Source organism: Aythya marila (genome assembly GCF_965140915.1).
Source record: "Aythya marila genome assembly, chromosome: 4".
Lineage (NCBI taxonomy): Eukaryota > Metazoa > Chordata > Aves > Anseriformes > Anatidae > Aythya > Aythya marila.
In genome coordinates this window covers 65910841-65927839 of record NC_139045.1, presented here as the reverse complement: position 1 = coordinate 65927839, position 16999 = coordinate 65910841, and the positions used below count along the sequence as shown (strand labels likewise).

General features: G+C 38.7%; 1 protein-coding gene across 8 annotated transcripts in view; it reads left to right on the top strand.

Moving 5' to 3' along the window:
* The window catches only part of ABLIM2 (actin binding LIM protein family member 2), a 147214-nt gene that overhangs the window by 68473 nt on the left and 61742 nt on the right, over positions 1–16999 (top strand). For all 8 annotated transcript variants that reach the window (XM_082759286.1, XM_082759283.1, XM_082759280.1 and 5 more), the window contains exon 6: positions 77–170. In XM_082759286.1, coding sequence (XP_082615412.1) covers positions 77–170 — 94 coding nt within the window. The remainder of the gene's footprint in view (positions 1–76; positions 171–16999) is intronic.

Genomic DNA, 16999 nt, shown 5'->3' with positions numbered 1-16999 from the left:
ATATTTTGGCTGTATAATCCTCCAGAATACCTGTAAGCCTATGTAAAGCTCTGTGTTGCCTGTCCTTCTTCCCTAGAGATGGCATTCCATATTGTGAAACAGACTATCATGCCAAGTTTGGTATCAGATGTGACAATTGTGAAAAGTATATCACAGGAAGAGTGCTCGAGGTAAGGAGAATCTGTCCTTTGAACAAATCTCAAAGTATGCAAAGAGACTTGCTCTTTTCCACATATTCTTACGCTCACAAATGAGTGTTAATTCAATGGTTTAATGTGTTTTTTTGTTTGTTTGTTTTTATGCAATAGTAGGAATTACTTCTATAATTGTTTCCTGTTTCATCTTTTAACAATTTGATAATACACATCCTAAATAGATGTTTGTGGTACTGAAGAACATTCAGGTAGAAGAAGTAGGATGTGAATGGGTTATCAGACATATTTTTATACTTATGTGAAATTCCTTTGTAAACTCTGCTCTTTGATTCTGCTTGACATTCCCCAGATTTACAATGAAGATGCTGAAAAACTAGAATTAGTTTTATTTTTGAGCAAAATTTATAAAATTTATTTTTGCACCCAGAAATGAGCTACGTTTCAGGGTTGGTTGTTGGGGAGTTTTGTTTGTTTGCTTGTTTTGAGCAAGGAGATTGTTTGTTCTAAGTGCATGTTTATGCTTTATCCAAAAGAGGTTTCCACGTAAGTGACCAAAGGTTAGAAGTTAATAAATTTATTTGATTCAAATAGAATTTCGCCCTGGATCCAAGTGTGTGGTGATCCAATCAATGTTATCCTTTATCCACTTTTTGGATCTGCCCTTTCTCTGCATCTTGTTAAGCCTTAGCAGTACTGGAATTAGTAAGAGGTTCCCCAGATCTCTGCTTCCTTCTTTTCATCAGCTCAGAGAACCTGGAGAAGTCCCAATGGACATCTGCCAGAGAAATAGCTGCTAGTCATACAGACTTAATTATCCAAATGGTAGACAATAATAGCTGTGGAAGGAATTGAGAGGCAAGTGGAAGGAAACAATGAGTCTGTACTAGTTGGCATAATGTGTTACTGGGATTAGTGCATGGGAAATATTTCAAATTGTTATTGTCAAATGTTTCATAGACATCTCAGAAAATAGACTTCTAATAACATCTGTACAAAAATATTCTTTTTATTTGGTAGAATTTTACCCACTGTTTGGTTAAACAATAATATGTGTTACAATGTGGCCTGTGTAGTAACAGAGCTCAGTTTGCTTTGTGAAGTCTGTGGGCATATACATCTTTATCCATTTCTTGTAATTACTTGGTGAGAGTGTATTGAGCAACACAAGAATTCCTTGTTTTTGCTGCAGATGGACCATAATAAGCTTGAGAAAAGATAATTCTTTAAAGGTGTTGTACGAGTTCTACCATCACTGATTCATTGACTTTTGGTTAGTGCATGCATTACCTCCTTTCCTCTGTCCTTCCTGCCTACCCCCTGTAATGTGGCTCTTGTGAAAAAGCTGTAGCATTGATAGACTTATTGTTTTGCTACTTGTGCAGGTTGGGAGCAACTGATTGAAGTCTATAGCATTTAAGTGTGGATGAAAATATCAATTCTGATTCTGAAAACACTTCTAAAAAGAGGAAGCAGATATGTAAGAAAAAGGACTTTTGCAATCTGTAAAAGCACAGTAGCATCAGACAGTGTCACTTTCAAATAGGAATGCTGGGATGAACTTAGTATGAAGTAGGCAATGGATTAGAACGGGTACATTGATATTCAGAAACTGGAGATTTGTTATAACAGTCTGGAAACTGGACTGTCCTGTGTCCTAGTATTTTGCTGCCATGATAATTCCAGCTGTGCATCTTCAACTCTCCCAAACCTGGTCATTTCCTCTCAAATATCTCTAGTGTTTTTCCTTTACATTTCCACCACATTTACATGGGCAAGAGATGACAGATAGTGTAATATCTACATGGTAATCAGTCCACAGGCTGGAGAGTTACTGCTGGTGCCTCTCCCTGATTTGACTCTCAGCCCTCTACCGACCTGGGATTTCCACCAGCGTTTGGACCTCTCTGAGGGATCTCAGAAAATTCCCATTGAGTTCTTGTGTCAGAAATGGAGAACAGCCAGATAAGGAAGTAGTATGCACACCTTATTTCATGAATAAGAGAGACTAAAAGTTGTGACTTAGGCAAACAAATTTGAAAAAACATGGAGACTACGTCCATTGCTACCACAGTTGTCATTTGTTGTTTGCCTGTAGCAGACAGATTTATTCAAAAGGCTTGAAGTTGGGGCTGATCTCTTCAATCTGTCTGGTATCAAACTCAGGGCGTGTTTGTCACTGGCCAGTTTGTTGGGACATTTGTGTACCTCCTGGTCAGGAGGATAGAAAAAAAATAGCTGTGGCTGCTTGTCATATTTTGAGGTTTTGGATAGAATTGTGTGGAATCCTGAAACATTTTTCAGTACTTCAGTATTTCTTTTTGTGGTCTTGAATATAATCTAGAGATACACAGAAATAGTAGGGCAAATTACTGTTAAAGAGAGGAAGAAATCTTGATAGTGATACTTTTTAGCCACGGGAATAGTCCCCCAGGAGAGATGCTGGAAGCTATCATTTAGATCATATTAAAACTAGATTGGACAAGGCATTGGAAAATCTACGTTAGGGAACAATCCTGCAATGACAAAGGGTGGGACTATATGACCTAATAGGATTTTTTCCATCTCTGATTTCTGTGATAATGTCAGGAGGACAGCTGCTTCCACAATTATTCTGTGTCCAGATTTTATAATACTGTCTCCCTTCCCAACACTTGCTCATTTTAAGTGTTTATTCAGCAGAAGAGGAAGGGAGAGTCAACTAGTGTGAATTACCGATAACTTATTAAAAATATGTCTGTTTTTGTAGGTTGGCAGCCAAATACAACGATGATTTAGTTATTTAAATTCCTCCTTCAGCCCATTTTCTGAGGGCCAGATCCATTCCATGGAGAAAATAGGCTTAAACATAGGATAGCTGTTTATAATTCCTTTCTTGGCTTTCTTCCTCTTTAGTCCACCTTGTCTTGCCCTCAGCCTCCCAGGGAACTTGTACTGAAAAAGACACAAAAGGGGACAAGCAAATGATTTATGGAGACCACAAATTATTCTATTGCTTTAAATAGAAAAATTTTTGCTGTTCTTTTTACAAAAGCCCTTCTCACCAGTGATTGTATGGATAAGGTTTGGTTTGCTCATGAAAGCCTAAAGGGCACTGTTTAATGCAACATCAGCCCTGTCCTACTTTCTCCTCCCATCTAAAATGGACAGGAAGAGGTGGCTGGAGTTTGCTTTATAGTTTGACTTAATGCAGTGTATCTGCAAGACTTTAGGGAAAAGAAGACTTTATTCTTTGTGCTATAGCTATCACATGTGTCTATGCTGCAGCTCTGTTCTCCATCTAGCAACAGTGGACATCAAGCAGTAGCACAGAAAATAAACACATTTTAAAATAATACGCTTTTGATTTTTTTATAACCATTCATTTCCATTTTGTTGTGTTGCAATCTATTCCTCTTCATTTGGCACTAAAAACATTTTTTATCTCTTTTTAATATCACAAGTAGTTACTTATTAATTAAAGTCTCAACTTGTGCTAATAGGCATATAAAAATAGACAAAATAAGTGTAATTGTTTTGTTATGAAAATATACTATATTTCACAAGATAATCCAAATGCTGGTACAAACTCTTTTCTGTCCAAAGAATGCTTTCCATTTATTTAGTGAACTTTTATCGATCTCCTTGTTGTGTTTTGCTCAGAGGGAACAGAGGTGGGTTCCCTACATCCCAGTCCTTCCCACAGGACAACCTGTGCAGAGGCTTGGAAGGCTGATGCGGTGTGTAGAGGTACTGTGTGGCAGCCAGCAACTTCTGGTCCTCTTCTGGGAATTGTGGCTGGGTTTCCTTAACCTGTAATAATTAGAAACTTTATCTCAATTCCAGCACCTTTCTATTTGTATGTGGTCAGTCTACAGTTGCTAATTCTTCTAATAAAGATTGATTTTTAGCTTTTTTGATCTTCTTCCTTTTAATTGATGAAGTCTAAGGAAAAAATATAGAGAACAGTCTTAGTTCCTACCAACTTTCATTTGCTAAAATGAACAAGCCAAATTATCCTCAGCTTGTAAAAGAAGCTCCAAGCTCATGTTGTGATGTTGGTAGACTTTCACAGTGCCCACTGCCAGCTGGAATCACAATCTTTCAGCATGGATGGACATTGTACTCCAGATGACGTCTCACCGCTACCTTGTCCAGTAATAGTAACTCTTTTCACTGTTTCTAAAGAAAGTCCCTTCCCTGGAACATCTCAGACTGAATGTGGTGTTTGCATTTTATTATTTTTTTTTTTCCAGTGACTTTGTTACCACTGACAGCCTATAGTAAGATATAACTTGGGGGATGTTTCTCTTCATCTGCTGTTTCAGCAAATGATTTCCTAGGTTGCTAGAGAAAACTTAATATCCAAACTTAATCTCCTGGCAATGTTTTGATGGCAAACTCCTTTTAGATTGTGAGTAAATAAGGTGTTCTTGCTTAGATAGGGAACTGCAGCAGTTATGGCCAGGCTGAGCTCCTCCATGACCAACTGTAGTGGTAGCTGATGAACTAGATGATTCTCTGTCACTAGTAGCTGGTGTTTTGCGTTTGATGTGAATAAAAGTTGACAGTGTAAAATGTTGGAGCATATGATTTTGGAAAGGTCTTTTGGGACTTATTTCCATGCAACCTAACTAACGTAATTGCTACTGTAAGTGCTGAGGGATATTTTCACCTCTTGAATAGACTTTTGTCTACAACTGTCCCCTGATTTACAGCTACATGGCTGTGGTGTAAATGTATCCTACACGAACTGGTGATAATGGCCATATCATTTGCTAAACATAAAGATGGGTCTAAATGCTGCCTGATACGGCAGCATGGAAGTCAGTATATGGGGAAGAGAGGGTTAACATTTTGTTGTTTGCTTAAATATCTAGAAAATATAATTAATATATTTTTTAAATCTATTAATCATAACTGTATGGTGCTTTAAAATGAGGTAAGAAATGCAGTAGGCACTAGACAAGACTGAGACTAGAAATGCCAGTTATGTACATGTCAATTAAATGGCAATTATACCTCAGTGGCATATTAATTAAAACATGAGTATTTTTCTTTGTAGTTTGCTTTTCTCTTTCCCCTAGGGTTGAGCTGGTTTTTATTCCCCATCCACTTTGTAAATCAATTGCCTTTCCCTTTGCAGAAGTCTCAGTGTAGCAGAGAGACGAGACTAATTCTTTACAGCAGGGTGTATGAATTTCTGCCTGCAGTGTGGAATAATGGTTCATTCTGAAATGTCTGTTCCCCTGCTGTTTCACTAACAACAAAACCTAGTGATGTGTGAAAGGTACTTCAGCAGCATATAATACAAGCATTAATACTGAAGCACGCAATAAATGTGACTCCGTCTATTTGAACAAAATATTTCCTGTAGCATGGACAGCCTCGAGAAGGTTGTCAGAGCAGCAAAAGGATCTAAGTGTCTATACTGATCCTCATTTAGAAATTGTTCTGCATGCCGGTTTTCTCCATCACGAGAGAAGAAGGAAAACTGTTGGAAAAGATACATCTAAATAAATCAGCATTAGCTCTTGCCAAAGGAAACCATCAAAGGTAGGAAACATTAACTAGCACTTTCAATGACTAGTCTTTGCTAAGATGCAAGACATTTTGCAGTTTGAGAACTGTCTCTGTTTCAGTGCCACTTGCATTTGTCGGGAGCTGCTGGCTTGCAAAGGCAGGTTAATCATCAGTGCGTTGTATCTGAACTCAACTGGGTGAGCTGACCTGGGCTTTTTGCTTTGAAACAGATATCATTAAAATATTACCAACAAGCATATAAATAGCAATGCAAACATTTTTAAGCTTAGTTTTTAGTCTTTTCTGTAGCCCAATTACAATGCTTTAGGTTCATTCACCTAATCTGTCTCCCACCCTCATCCTTCCCCTTTTTCAACAGCCTCTTCCGTCCAGAAGGAGATACAGAGCTACTTTTATCTATACTTATTATCCAAACTGTTAAAAACTCACAGCTCTTTAGATGTCAAGAAAAACTAGTACATATTAGAAGGAACTGGTTGCAGAATTTTACCCTATAAGTAATTTTTTTGGGGTTCTTGAGTAAGTGCAAGCAGTGGCATTTCTCAACAGCTTAAGCCTGCTACATTTTTAAATTTTTACCAAAGTAAGAGATTCTGCAAACTATTTCTGAATAATACAAATAAGAAGCTCAAAATATGAGGGAAATTGGTTGATACAGAGGTAAAACTTATTATGGTAGATTATTTTTTTTTCAATTGTGTGCTTTCTTTTATTGTAATAATTCCTGTTGTATGCATGGAAATGGTCCCTGATAGCACTGCTGTGCAGTTTTGGCTGTGTGGGTTTGTGTGTGATAGAGGTCTAGTGTGTAATTAGACTCCGGGCTCATGGTTAGACTCCTGAAAGGTAGGTGAGTGATGTCCACTGCTTTTCATTATGCAAAAATGTAGTAGCAGTTCATTGAAACTGCCATAATTAATTAATTACATTAGATTATTAATTAGTTTTGAATATCTCAATCAATTAAGATTGTTTTGCATCAAAGCAGTGGCTTCTGTATTTACCCTGTACCTAAGATACAAGCAGCATGCACTATGCCAGTTACAATGCCCTTCTGAGCACTGTGTTGCTGTGGTGATACATTATTATCTAGCACTATTTGCCAGCATTTGAATATTTTGACAGTGTGAAACGTTGCACTTTTTGGACACCTTCAGTTCCTCATCATATTGCTTTGCATAATTTCTCTCATTGCTGTTTCTCTTCTGATTCATGCCTTGGGCACACTGTGGTCGGCTAGACGGCTTCTCTGCTGTGCTCTGTAACACAGCCACGATCCAGCCACCAGCACGCAGCCTCCCTCCAGCTCTGTCCTGTAACCATGACAGTGGTGTAGCAATAAGTGTACTTAGTGACAAGTGCCTGTGTTGATAAAGCATCTCCAGTATGCTCTGGCCCATGTGACAATGGTTCCACGTATCTGCTATTAGCAGGAGAGCTGCCTATGTGACTTACTTCTTGTATTTCTAAGTATTAAAGCAACACCTTCCTACTCCCAGGAAGTACTATTAATGTCAATTCTGTAGATGAAAGTAGCATTTCTGGTCACAGCTAAATCTGGGGATCCAAAATATCAGCCCTTATTCAGGCACATAATGAGAGACAGCTTCTGTCCTCAGAAGTTTGCATCCTTGATCACCACAACTGACATGAGAAGAGCTGTGCTGGCTTCATTTGGTAAAACATCCTGCCTCTCCAGGGCTGTTCAATGTTGGTTGCGGCTTCATTCTTCCTGTCTGAAACGGGTGGGCGAAATCCACAGCTGCAAAGTTGAAAAGGAAGGGGAATATGTCTGCAAGTCATCTTTCTCCTTCTTTGCTCTCTCTCCCCTATCAAGGGATGGCAGAAGTGAGAGCCAGCTGCAGCTTGTCTTGGCCCATAAGTGGATTTGAAGGAGTGGGAGAGGAAAGTTGAAAAGAAATGAAGGAGGTTGTTGAGCAAATGGAAAACAGAAGGCTCTTCCAGTCTCAGTGGGTGGCAAGAAAAAAAATGCAAAGCTAAGTAGAAAAAGACAAAAGATCACTCATTGTATAAAAAAAGCAACTGAGTGAAAAATTAGTGATTTTTAGGCATGTTTGACCTTTTTGGTTCACAAGATCATATACCAAGTTCTGTTGGCCTTTCTCAGCTTTTGCTTGACTGCGGCAGGGATGAAACCGCTCCTGAGTCAGAACTTGTTTGCTGGTGTCACAGAATGAGATTAGAGTTATAACAGTGTTTGGCTTTTTCTATTTTTTTTCTTAATTATTCCCTTTAGTATTTATTTTTATTATTATTAACCCCCCCACACACACACACACAAGCATTAGAAACTTATACTTTAGAACATCCAGTATATAGTAAGTTACTATGATTCTGAGATATATATCCCTGTTGGTACATTCAATTCTGCATTTTATACCTGGAAGAATAAAAAGTATGTGGGAGGCAGTAAAAATTACTCAAATGTGGGTGGGAATTCTCAAGGCTCTGCAAAGTACAGGGGGATGAGCCAGAACCAAGACAATATGAAATAGTCGTACATGTGAGAGTGCTAGAGCTGTAAGTAATGCTGCAGATGTATGTGCTGAACAATTCAAATGACTGTTTATTGGCATCTAATGGGAAGATAAATGAATCCAATAAGGAGAAGATAAGGAGAAGAATTGTTTCAAAACATTACACAACATTTACACTTGTGTAAACCCCATTGAAAACAGTGCACTTGCCTTGGCACACTGTTGAAGTGACTCAGTGGTGAGTCAGGTGCACTGTGACTAAGAGAATTAGTAAGAGTTTTCCTCCACATTTCTTTTTGTCTTGTTGCTGTCACATTTTTTTCTCCTCGGCACTGTTGTATAATATAAGCAATTGATATTTTGCTGAATATCTCTGCATTGTTAATGTTGCCTGTCCCTTCATACCCAGTAGATGACATGATAGCTTTTTACTAATTTAACCATTACTGTATGCACCTGTTACTGTTTAAAGTTTCAGGTTCATCTGTAGAATATGCAAAGCTCTGACTTTGCTATAAATGTGAATGGAGATTTTATCTGGTTACTCCTAAAGCTGGCAACCAAGCACAGTAATATACTGCGAGCAGCAGTGGTTATCTGATTTTCTGAACATCATCACACTTATTTGAAAAAACCCCATAGACTCCAGTTTACAAAGACAGTATAGTCCACATACTGTGCCATTATGATCACATGCAATAGCAGAGGTATTAGGGTGTGACTGCTGAACAACACTTGGTACGGTGCTGTGCGCCCTCTCCCCAGTACTCTTGAGATAAAAACAGAACGACAATAATAAGTAATAAAATAAGTCCTGATTTCAGCCTGGTAGGTGGAATACCAAGGTAGGAATATTTTCTGGGCTAGTTCTGTGCTGTTAGGTTGGGCAGTAATTAAATAATAACTAGTATATTTCTGGGAGCAGGAACTAGAAATTCAGCACAGCTAAAGTCAGGGAACTGCATTTACTTACAGAAATTACAAATTTGCCTTCATAAATCAATGCAATGGCTGGTTGGGTTCATTAACATTGAAAAGCTGTATCTCATTTAAAAACTTAATTGAATTTCATGAAAAATCCAGAGTTCCTTTTTATACCTGTATTTCATCATCAGTTTCCTGTACATTTCTACCACCTGAGGAGAAAAAAAAAAAAAAAAAAAAAAAAAGTTCATTCACATTACAGTTTAATTCCCCAGTAAAAACAGTCATTTTAGGAATGAACCAGGAAGTATAAACAAGATGAATTAAATATAAATTAAAGGAGTTTAGCTTTTTAATTTGCATGTTCTGTAAAAATTCTCAGTGAAGGTAGATACTTCTTAATGCTGAACTTAAAATGATAGATAATGATCTTCTTTACTGAGTGTTAAGATGTTGCTTTTCTCCCCAGTTGTATTGATATGAATACATGGAGATAAGCTTCCTGATTTAAAGGTGTTGTTTGTTGTTATTTTTGTGCTTTACTCTGTTTACCTTTACTTGAACAGGTGTCTTCTTGGCGATTACCCAACTCTGTAGTAGATTTGTACCATGGAAAAAGACTGTAATGAAGAATCCTTCATATGAGTTTTTTGTTGACTTTGTGGTTCACACAACTACAACATGTGTCAGCATAACAGCAGGTTCTGTATTTTGCAGGCTGATTTCCATTATCTTTGTCCAGAATAGGGTGCAGTCAGGACCTCATTTGAAGATTGTAGTGTATGAGGATGACAGGATTCGGACCTATCTCAGTAGATGAGACTGCCACAGTCTAACATTTTTTTTCCACTTATATGAGCTCTTTACTCCCAGTAGTAAAAGAGGTGAGATACTATTGTGCATTTTGCTGCTGAGATAGATTTTGTTGTTGTTGTTTAAAAGGAGGAATTTTACTGAATAATTCATAATCGGGACAGCAACCAAGTAGTTACAAGTATAATTATTTTACTAATTAAATAATGAGTAAAATAGAGTCTACTTTCTAATTCTTTTCTACTTTTCTACTAGTCTAGTTTTAAAATAGAGTCTACTTTCTGTCTTCCTTTACAGACAAGTTTACTAAATCAATAATTCAGTGAGATAGTATGTACTTGTGCTTCACTTGAGAGTGAGTTGTCAGAAATCTTGAGTCTTCTTTCTGGGACTTAGTTCACACTTTGAGCTCTGGGCCACTCTGGTTTAGTCCCTCAAGTGTCAATCCACAAGCAGCTATTGCTCATCACCTGCAGTAAAACCGTGACATCTGTCACACTTCCAACAATGGCATGAGAGGCCAGAATAGCAATGTCATTGTGATAGTCTCAATTACTGTACATACATTCTTTTATATATTTTACCACCTCATCAATTATCGCAGCCATTTCAGAGGTTTTCACTGAGCTGTCTATGATAATGTAATATCTTTTCCCTGAGTGATGACAGCTAATTTAGAACCCAACTTTTAGTAGTTTAGGTTGTTTTTCCTGGTACAAATTATATTGTATGTTTTCCAGGCATGATGTTCATGCTGTTCTCGGTTCCCTACAGGCTCTAGGATTACTCTCTTTATTGTCTTCAAATTGTGCTTTAAATTACGCAATTCACACTTATCACATAAAATTCATTTTTTTTCCTAGTTCAGTCCCTCAAGGTATGGGAAATAAGTAAATGCAGTTGTATACACTTTATGCTTTTTTATTATTATTTTTTTTTTGCAGAGACTTCTACTCCTGCTCCTAGTGAAACTTGGGTTTTCTTGCTGATGTGCTGTGGGACAGACAGTAATTGCAGTGTCCCTCATGCTTCGAGTAGAGAGTGTGGATAGTTGTTAGTGGTCTTTATCCAGTGTGAGAACATTTCTTATGTTGATGTCATCCAGAAAACTGTTCCCACTGCACAGAAGAGAATTATCATAGGATGCATTCCCTCATACCTAAGAAGAATGAAGTAATTCATAACTTTTTTTTTTTATTATTTTTTTTTCCCTCAGAGTTTAAGGACTGTTTTGATTCCATCTTTAAATTGCACACCAACACTTTGACTCAGTGATTGTGGAAAGCTGGTGTAGTCACTTGAAAGGAAATTAAATTGTTGGTAATTAAATTAATTAAATTGTTGGTTTGAGGAAGTCTCAGTTGCAAATTAATCTTTAAATTGATCTTCATAATAATACTTTCTTCACATCTGAATGCCTGGGTGCAAAGACCAGGTGCAGTCTTGAAGGAAATGTAGGATACTGAGAAGGGACTCAAATGGTTAAATGGTTACAGTAAATAGGGTTACATCAGGCTAGTGGCCAGTCACTAATGGGGTTTTCCAGGGATCCATTTTAGGGCCAGTTCTCTTCAATGTTTTTATAAATGATTGGATGCAGGACTCAAATGCATACTAAATAAGTTGTGGACCATACTAAATTGGGAGGAGCTGTGGACTCCCTCAAGGGTAGAGAAGCTCTGCAGAGAGATCTTGACAAATTAGAGATTTGGGCAGTCAACAACCACATGAAGAGACAAGTGACAAGACAAGAAACAAGAGCAAGTGCTGGATTCTCCACCTGGGAAGGGTATATATAGACTGGGGAATGAGAGGATGGAGAGCAGTCCCCCAGATCTGGGAGCTTTGGTTGATGGTAAGTTAAACATAAATCAGCAGTGTGCCCTGGCAGCCAGAAGGGCCAACCATACCCTGGGGTGTATCAGGCACTGCCAGCCAGTCGAGGGAAGAGATTGTCCCACTCTGCCTTGTGCTGGTGCGGCCTCAACTCAAGTACTGTGTGCAGTTTGGGGCACCACTGCATAAAGACATAAAACTGTTTGAAAGTGTCCAAAGGAGGGCTACAAAGATGGTGAAGGGTCTAGAGGGGAAGGGTATGATGAGAGGCTGAGGTCCCTTGGTTTGTTCAGCCCAGAGCAGAGCAGGCTGAGGGGAGGCCTCATGGTGGCCTGCAGCTCCCTCACGAGGGGAGCGGAGCAGCAGGTGCTGAGCTCTGCTCTCTGGGGACAGCGACAGTACCCAAGGGCATGGCGTGGAGCTGGGACAAGGGAGGGTCAGGCTGGGTGTTAGGGAAAGGTTCTTCACCCAGAGGGTGGTTGGGCACTGGGACAGGCTCCCCAGGCCAGTGGTCATGGTACCTGCTGGAGTTCAAGAAGTGTTTGGACAATGTTCTTAGACATTCGGGCTGAGTTTTGTGTGGTCCTGTGCAGAGCCTGGAGTTGGGCACAATGATCATTGGAAGTCCCTTCCAACTGGGGATATTCTATGATTCTATGATAATCTACCACTTGAACAGTAAGAGATCTCTCAGAGATTGTTGTTGCTTCATCTGTGCTGTGTGTGTGTGTAGATATTTTATTAAACAGGCAACACTGGGGGAACAATCTGTCAAACTGATCTTTCAAGCTGTGCAAAGAAGAAACTGTATGATTATTTTATCTGCATTAAATTCCCTCATATCAATATAACCAAGAAAATAAAAAATAACAAGGACATCAATACAACTAAATTGAAAACATAAAACAGTTACTGTCCTGAGCTTATAAAATTTCTGGGTTCTGCTGGAACCAATTGCTCAACCATGAGATGAAGCATCTGAAATAGCCTGAAGAGGGACAGCAATGAAAGCCTTTTTGGCACATACCCAAATGAGGTTATGGTTTGCATTCAGACCCAACACACCCAGGTCCCATGGTCTAAATGCGTATGGTATCTAATGAGTCTAATTGTATAAACCTATTAAGGAATATTATTAGTTAATTCCTGCATGAAGTTTGTAACCTCAGATTTAGTTATCACCTCTCATTTAGAAAGGTGGTGTGATGTTTTAAACACTTAGTGATAAGGATTCTGGCAATTCTTGTGTTATGTGCTTTGGTTAGAAGAGGGGTATAATACATTTAATAAAGGGGGAAACAAAAAACAGTGTCAGCACTAAGAGTTATATGAAAAATTTGAGTATATCCTATTTTAACTCATAGGTAATTATACAAAATCAACTGGAATTATTCAGATGTGAGCATCAGCAAATGGATCACTGCACCTTTCTTCCCTTATTTTCCTGTTGTATTTTTCATAAAAAGAGGTCTCTGTGACATTCTACAGCTAGTCAGTATTACTTTCTATACAGATTGAATGAAAATGATGTATTTGGTTATCTAGTTATATTTAGGGAAATATATTTTATTCTGTGATGCATCCAAGTTATATGAGAATGTATTCTGACAGTTTATTTTAGCAAAGTAGTAATTGAACTCCCTTAGTTAGTGTTAGCCTGGGAATTATATCATCTGTGCCAAAGCAATTGAATTATTGAGGCTATACATTGCATTAGCAATGCTTGTGCGATATGAATCTTCCAGGGCAAATTATATTTCTTTCCAGCTTGATATTATAAATTTGAGTTCATCTGGTGATAGCTGAATACCCTTCTGTGGTTAAACACCAGCATTCATGCAAGCAATTTTAAACCTCTGAGGTTTAAACCCAATACTGATACTTAATGGCATGATAACTTAAGGTGTTGACATAGTAAATAGTGTTCAACTTCCATTCCTTACATTGCAGAAATCACTCAGCAGTTTGCACAAATGATACCATAAAAAAGAAAAGCTGTTTTCAAAATGGTAACTCTGATGTGATGTGTTGCTCTTCCTTGTTGATGGTTGTCGCGTTAAGGGGTGTAGCTGATTAACCGTTATGGGCCCGGTCAGATTCAGAGTACTGAACCAGTCGGACATTCACCAACAACGCGTTAACCATCTGGGGGTCCAGTCAGACCTTCACCAAAAACGCATTAACCATCTGGGGGTCCGTTCAGACATTCACCAAAAACGCATTAACCATCTGGGGGTCCATTCAGACATTCACCAAAAATGCATTAACTGTCTGGGGGTCTGGTTAGATTCAGAACACTGAACTATCATGGTTAACCACCCTCACCCTAGTTGCACTTAATGAGAGCTATCACAATGCAATAAAGTATGGTTTATTACAGCAACAGATAATCAGGTTCTTTTGGATTGCCGGTGATAGGGACTGTCTGCAAAAGCAAGCTAGTATGCATGAAATACACGGGTGTTGTAGGTGTTACAAATGTTACAGGTGTTATAGGTGTTGTAGGTGTTACAGATGTTACAGGTGTTATAGATGTTACAGGTGTCACAGGTGCGCAGCCTAGAAATAAACACATTAAAAGGATCAAAGACTCTATAGAGATTTATAAGCAAGTATTCAGATCTCACCCAAAGGCATCCCAAGGGGGGGGGGAAGAGAGGCTCAGCCCGTCGACTGATCCCAGGAGTCAGGAGGTCCTAAGGATGTTGTATTTCCTCGGGATGGTATCTCCCCTGACGGTGGTATCTTCCCTAACATCCCCTCTCTCTTGGACCAATTTATATTATTTTCTATCTTTTAGGTGGAGCTTGAGTGGCTCTAGTCAAGCATATCTTAGTTATGATTGGTGTAAAGTTTTCCCGTCTCCGTTTAAAGTAATAGGCTCCGAGAAATTCAGGGCGCATGCTCAGTGAGGGGTGGTCGCACCTTGGAGGTGGGTAGCTTTTGGGATGGAGGTGTGTTTTGGTATTATAATGATATTATAATGAGCAAAAAGTACACTAGGGTACAGCATTTGTCAAAACATGACAGGTCTTTGGCTCAGGGTGGCAAAAAGAGGCAGCTTTGTGCACAACAAGAACAATCGAGGCCCCACCTGATTACAGAGCCTAGCCGTGGTGTCTCCACTCCACTCTATGCTCCGTGCTGTTCCTTAGAGCTAGCACACCAAGTTTCCCAGCGCGATAGTATCTAAGGCTGGGAGCCTAGGGAACGCTCAGATAATGCAGTTATGCCCTACCCTGAAAGCCTCTTCAATGCTGTACCTTTTCCTTAAAAATGTGAATGTTAGTTTTATTTTCCTAGTTACTTCAAGCATTTACACCACATAATCCACCCCGTGACTATAGTCACTCAAGCTTCACAATGGTTGGAATATGTCGGGGATATCACATACATTCTCAGAATGAGGTTTATCGAGTGTATGTACATTGTGTAGGGATGCTAAACGTTTCTTATAAACCAGAGTTTAACATACAAACTAATTGTCAGTCTAAAACATAATACAGTGAGTATTAACAGAACAATAACAGGGTGAAGCATCTTGAAGATTCCCGTGGCAGCTGGTGACCATTCAAACAAAGTGTCCCACCAACGGTGTCTCTCATCTCTCTTTACTCTTTCCATCACTTGATGTATTTCTCGTGCATCATGATGGACAGTAATCAGAGTCTTTTGTCCATTTTCTCGGACTTGTGTCATCAGCTGCTTCAGGTCCTCATGTACCAGCAATTTCTTCACCAAGGTTCATTCCAATAGGAGTAGGCAGCAGTTCATGAAGCAGAATATAATTAGATGCAATAAGTTGATAAGAAGTGTCAGGAACTGAGTATCTAAAATCACATCCTAGAATTTTGGTAAAATTGCAAACACAAACATTAGAGTGATTACTGGTATCTACCACTGCATTATCTACGACTATAGAATCACAATGAGTTCTCATGCAAACACAACCTTTCCCAATATATACAAGTACAGTTTCAAGGGTTTCATTAGGATGTATCTCAAAGTGGCAAATATTTTGCTCAGTGTCAAGACAAATGTTTTGGGATTCCAGCGTGTTACTTTCACAGATGAAACCTTTTTGTTCATGCACAATACATGCATTTACATCAATTGTTTGCCACTTTCCTCCCTTTTGATGGGCCCATACTTTATGCTCTTTAGGATAAAGTATAGTTCCATTATGATTGAGTCCTAATGCAATGATTGGATATACATTGTATACGGTGACATTACTTATAGTAAGTATAAAGGCAACAATTTCATCATTTTCTGCATAATGGGTAAAGTTGACTAATTGCCACCAAGCTTGAAACTCTTTTTCAAATTCTGAAGTAATAACCCAAATCAATTTTCGAATTTCAATGGGCAAAGTTTTTCCTTCTCCCTCTCTAATAATAGCTGCTGCTACAGATTGTATCCATAACTGCGCTTGGATGCAGCTCAAGGCAAGGGAGGTATTGCCTTGGGCTTTTCCAAGGGCATTTACAATTAATTTATGATCATTTTCCTCAATTTGTTCCCAATGGGGTAAAATATCTGATAGAAGCCATTGATTTGCTCCTAAAGCCAATAAGGATGATTTTATTGGTTGTTCCAGTTTCCTTAGGTCATCTGTAGTAGCAGTTACTCTACTCATTAAGACCTCAGCATCAATGCTATTTAATATACCTAATCCTGTCCCTAATAACCTAGTTGCATCCTGTGGCCCTTTTTAGGGACCAACTAGGGTTAAAGAGAATTTGTTGTTGTCCCACATTTTTAATTATGTAAGGACCTGTGTTGAAGATGGAAGGAGTTAGACCAATGGGAGGCTGAGTAGGTTCGTTTTCAAGTATCTGCGGAGGCAGAGGCTTCTTATCCTTTGTAGTCGATGATGTTTCTGTATTAACCATGAATTCAAATAATATTTCTGTGCCTCTGTAACCCCAAAGACAGTACACAATTATAGGTTTGGTGAAAGTAAAATTGTACCAGCAATCAAAATTTGGTTCAGTTATTGTGGAAGCTGTCTTAATTTCAGTCGGCCGATTATAAGTGGATCAGTTAGTTATTCGGCAACCAATTTGTATTGTCTGTCCAGACATGGCTTGAAGTTCAGCCATTCTTAGAGAATCGTTCCAACTCCATTCATCTTTTGAAAATATTTTGTACTGTGCTATACTGTGACAATACGTGGTTAAATGCCATGGTGAAACACCTCAGCTCCATGCACAGCCACAGTAGCTAAGTTTCCTTTAAGGTCTGTAATTG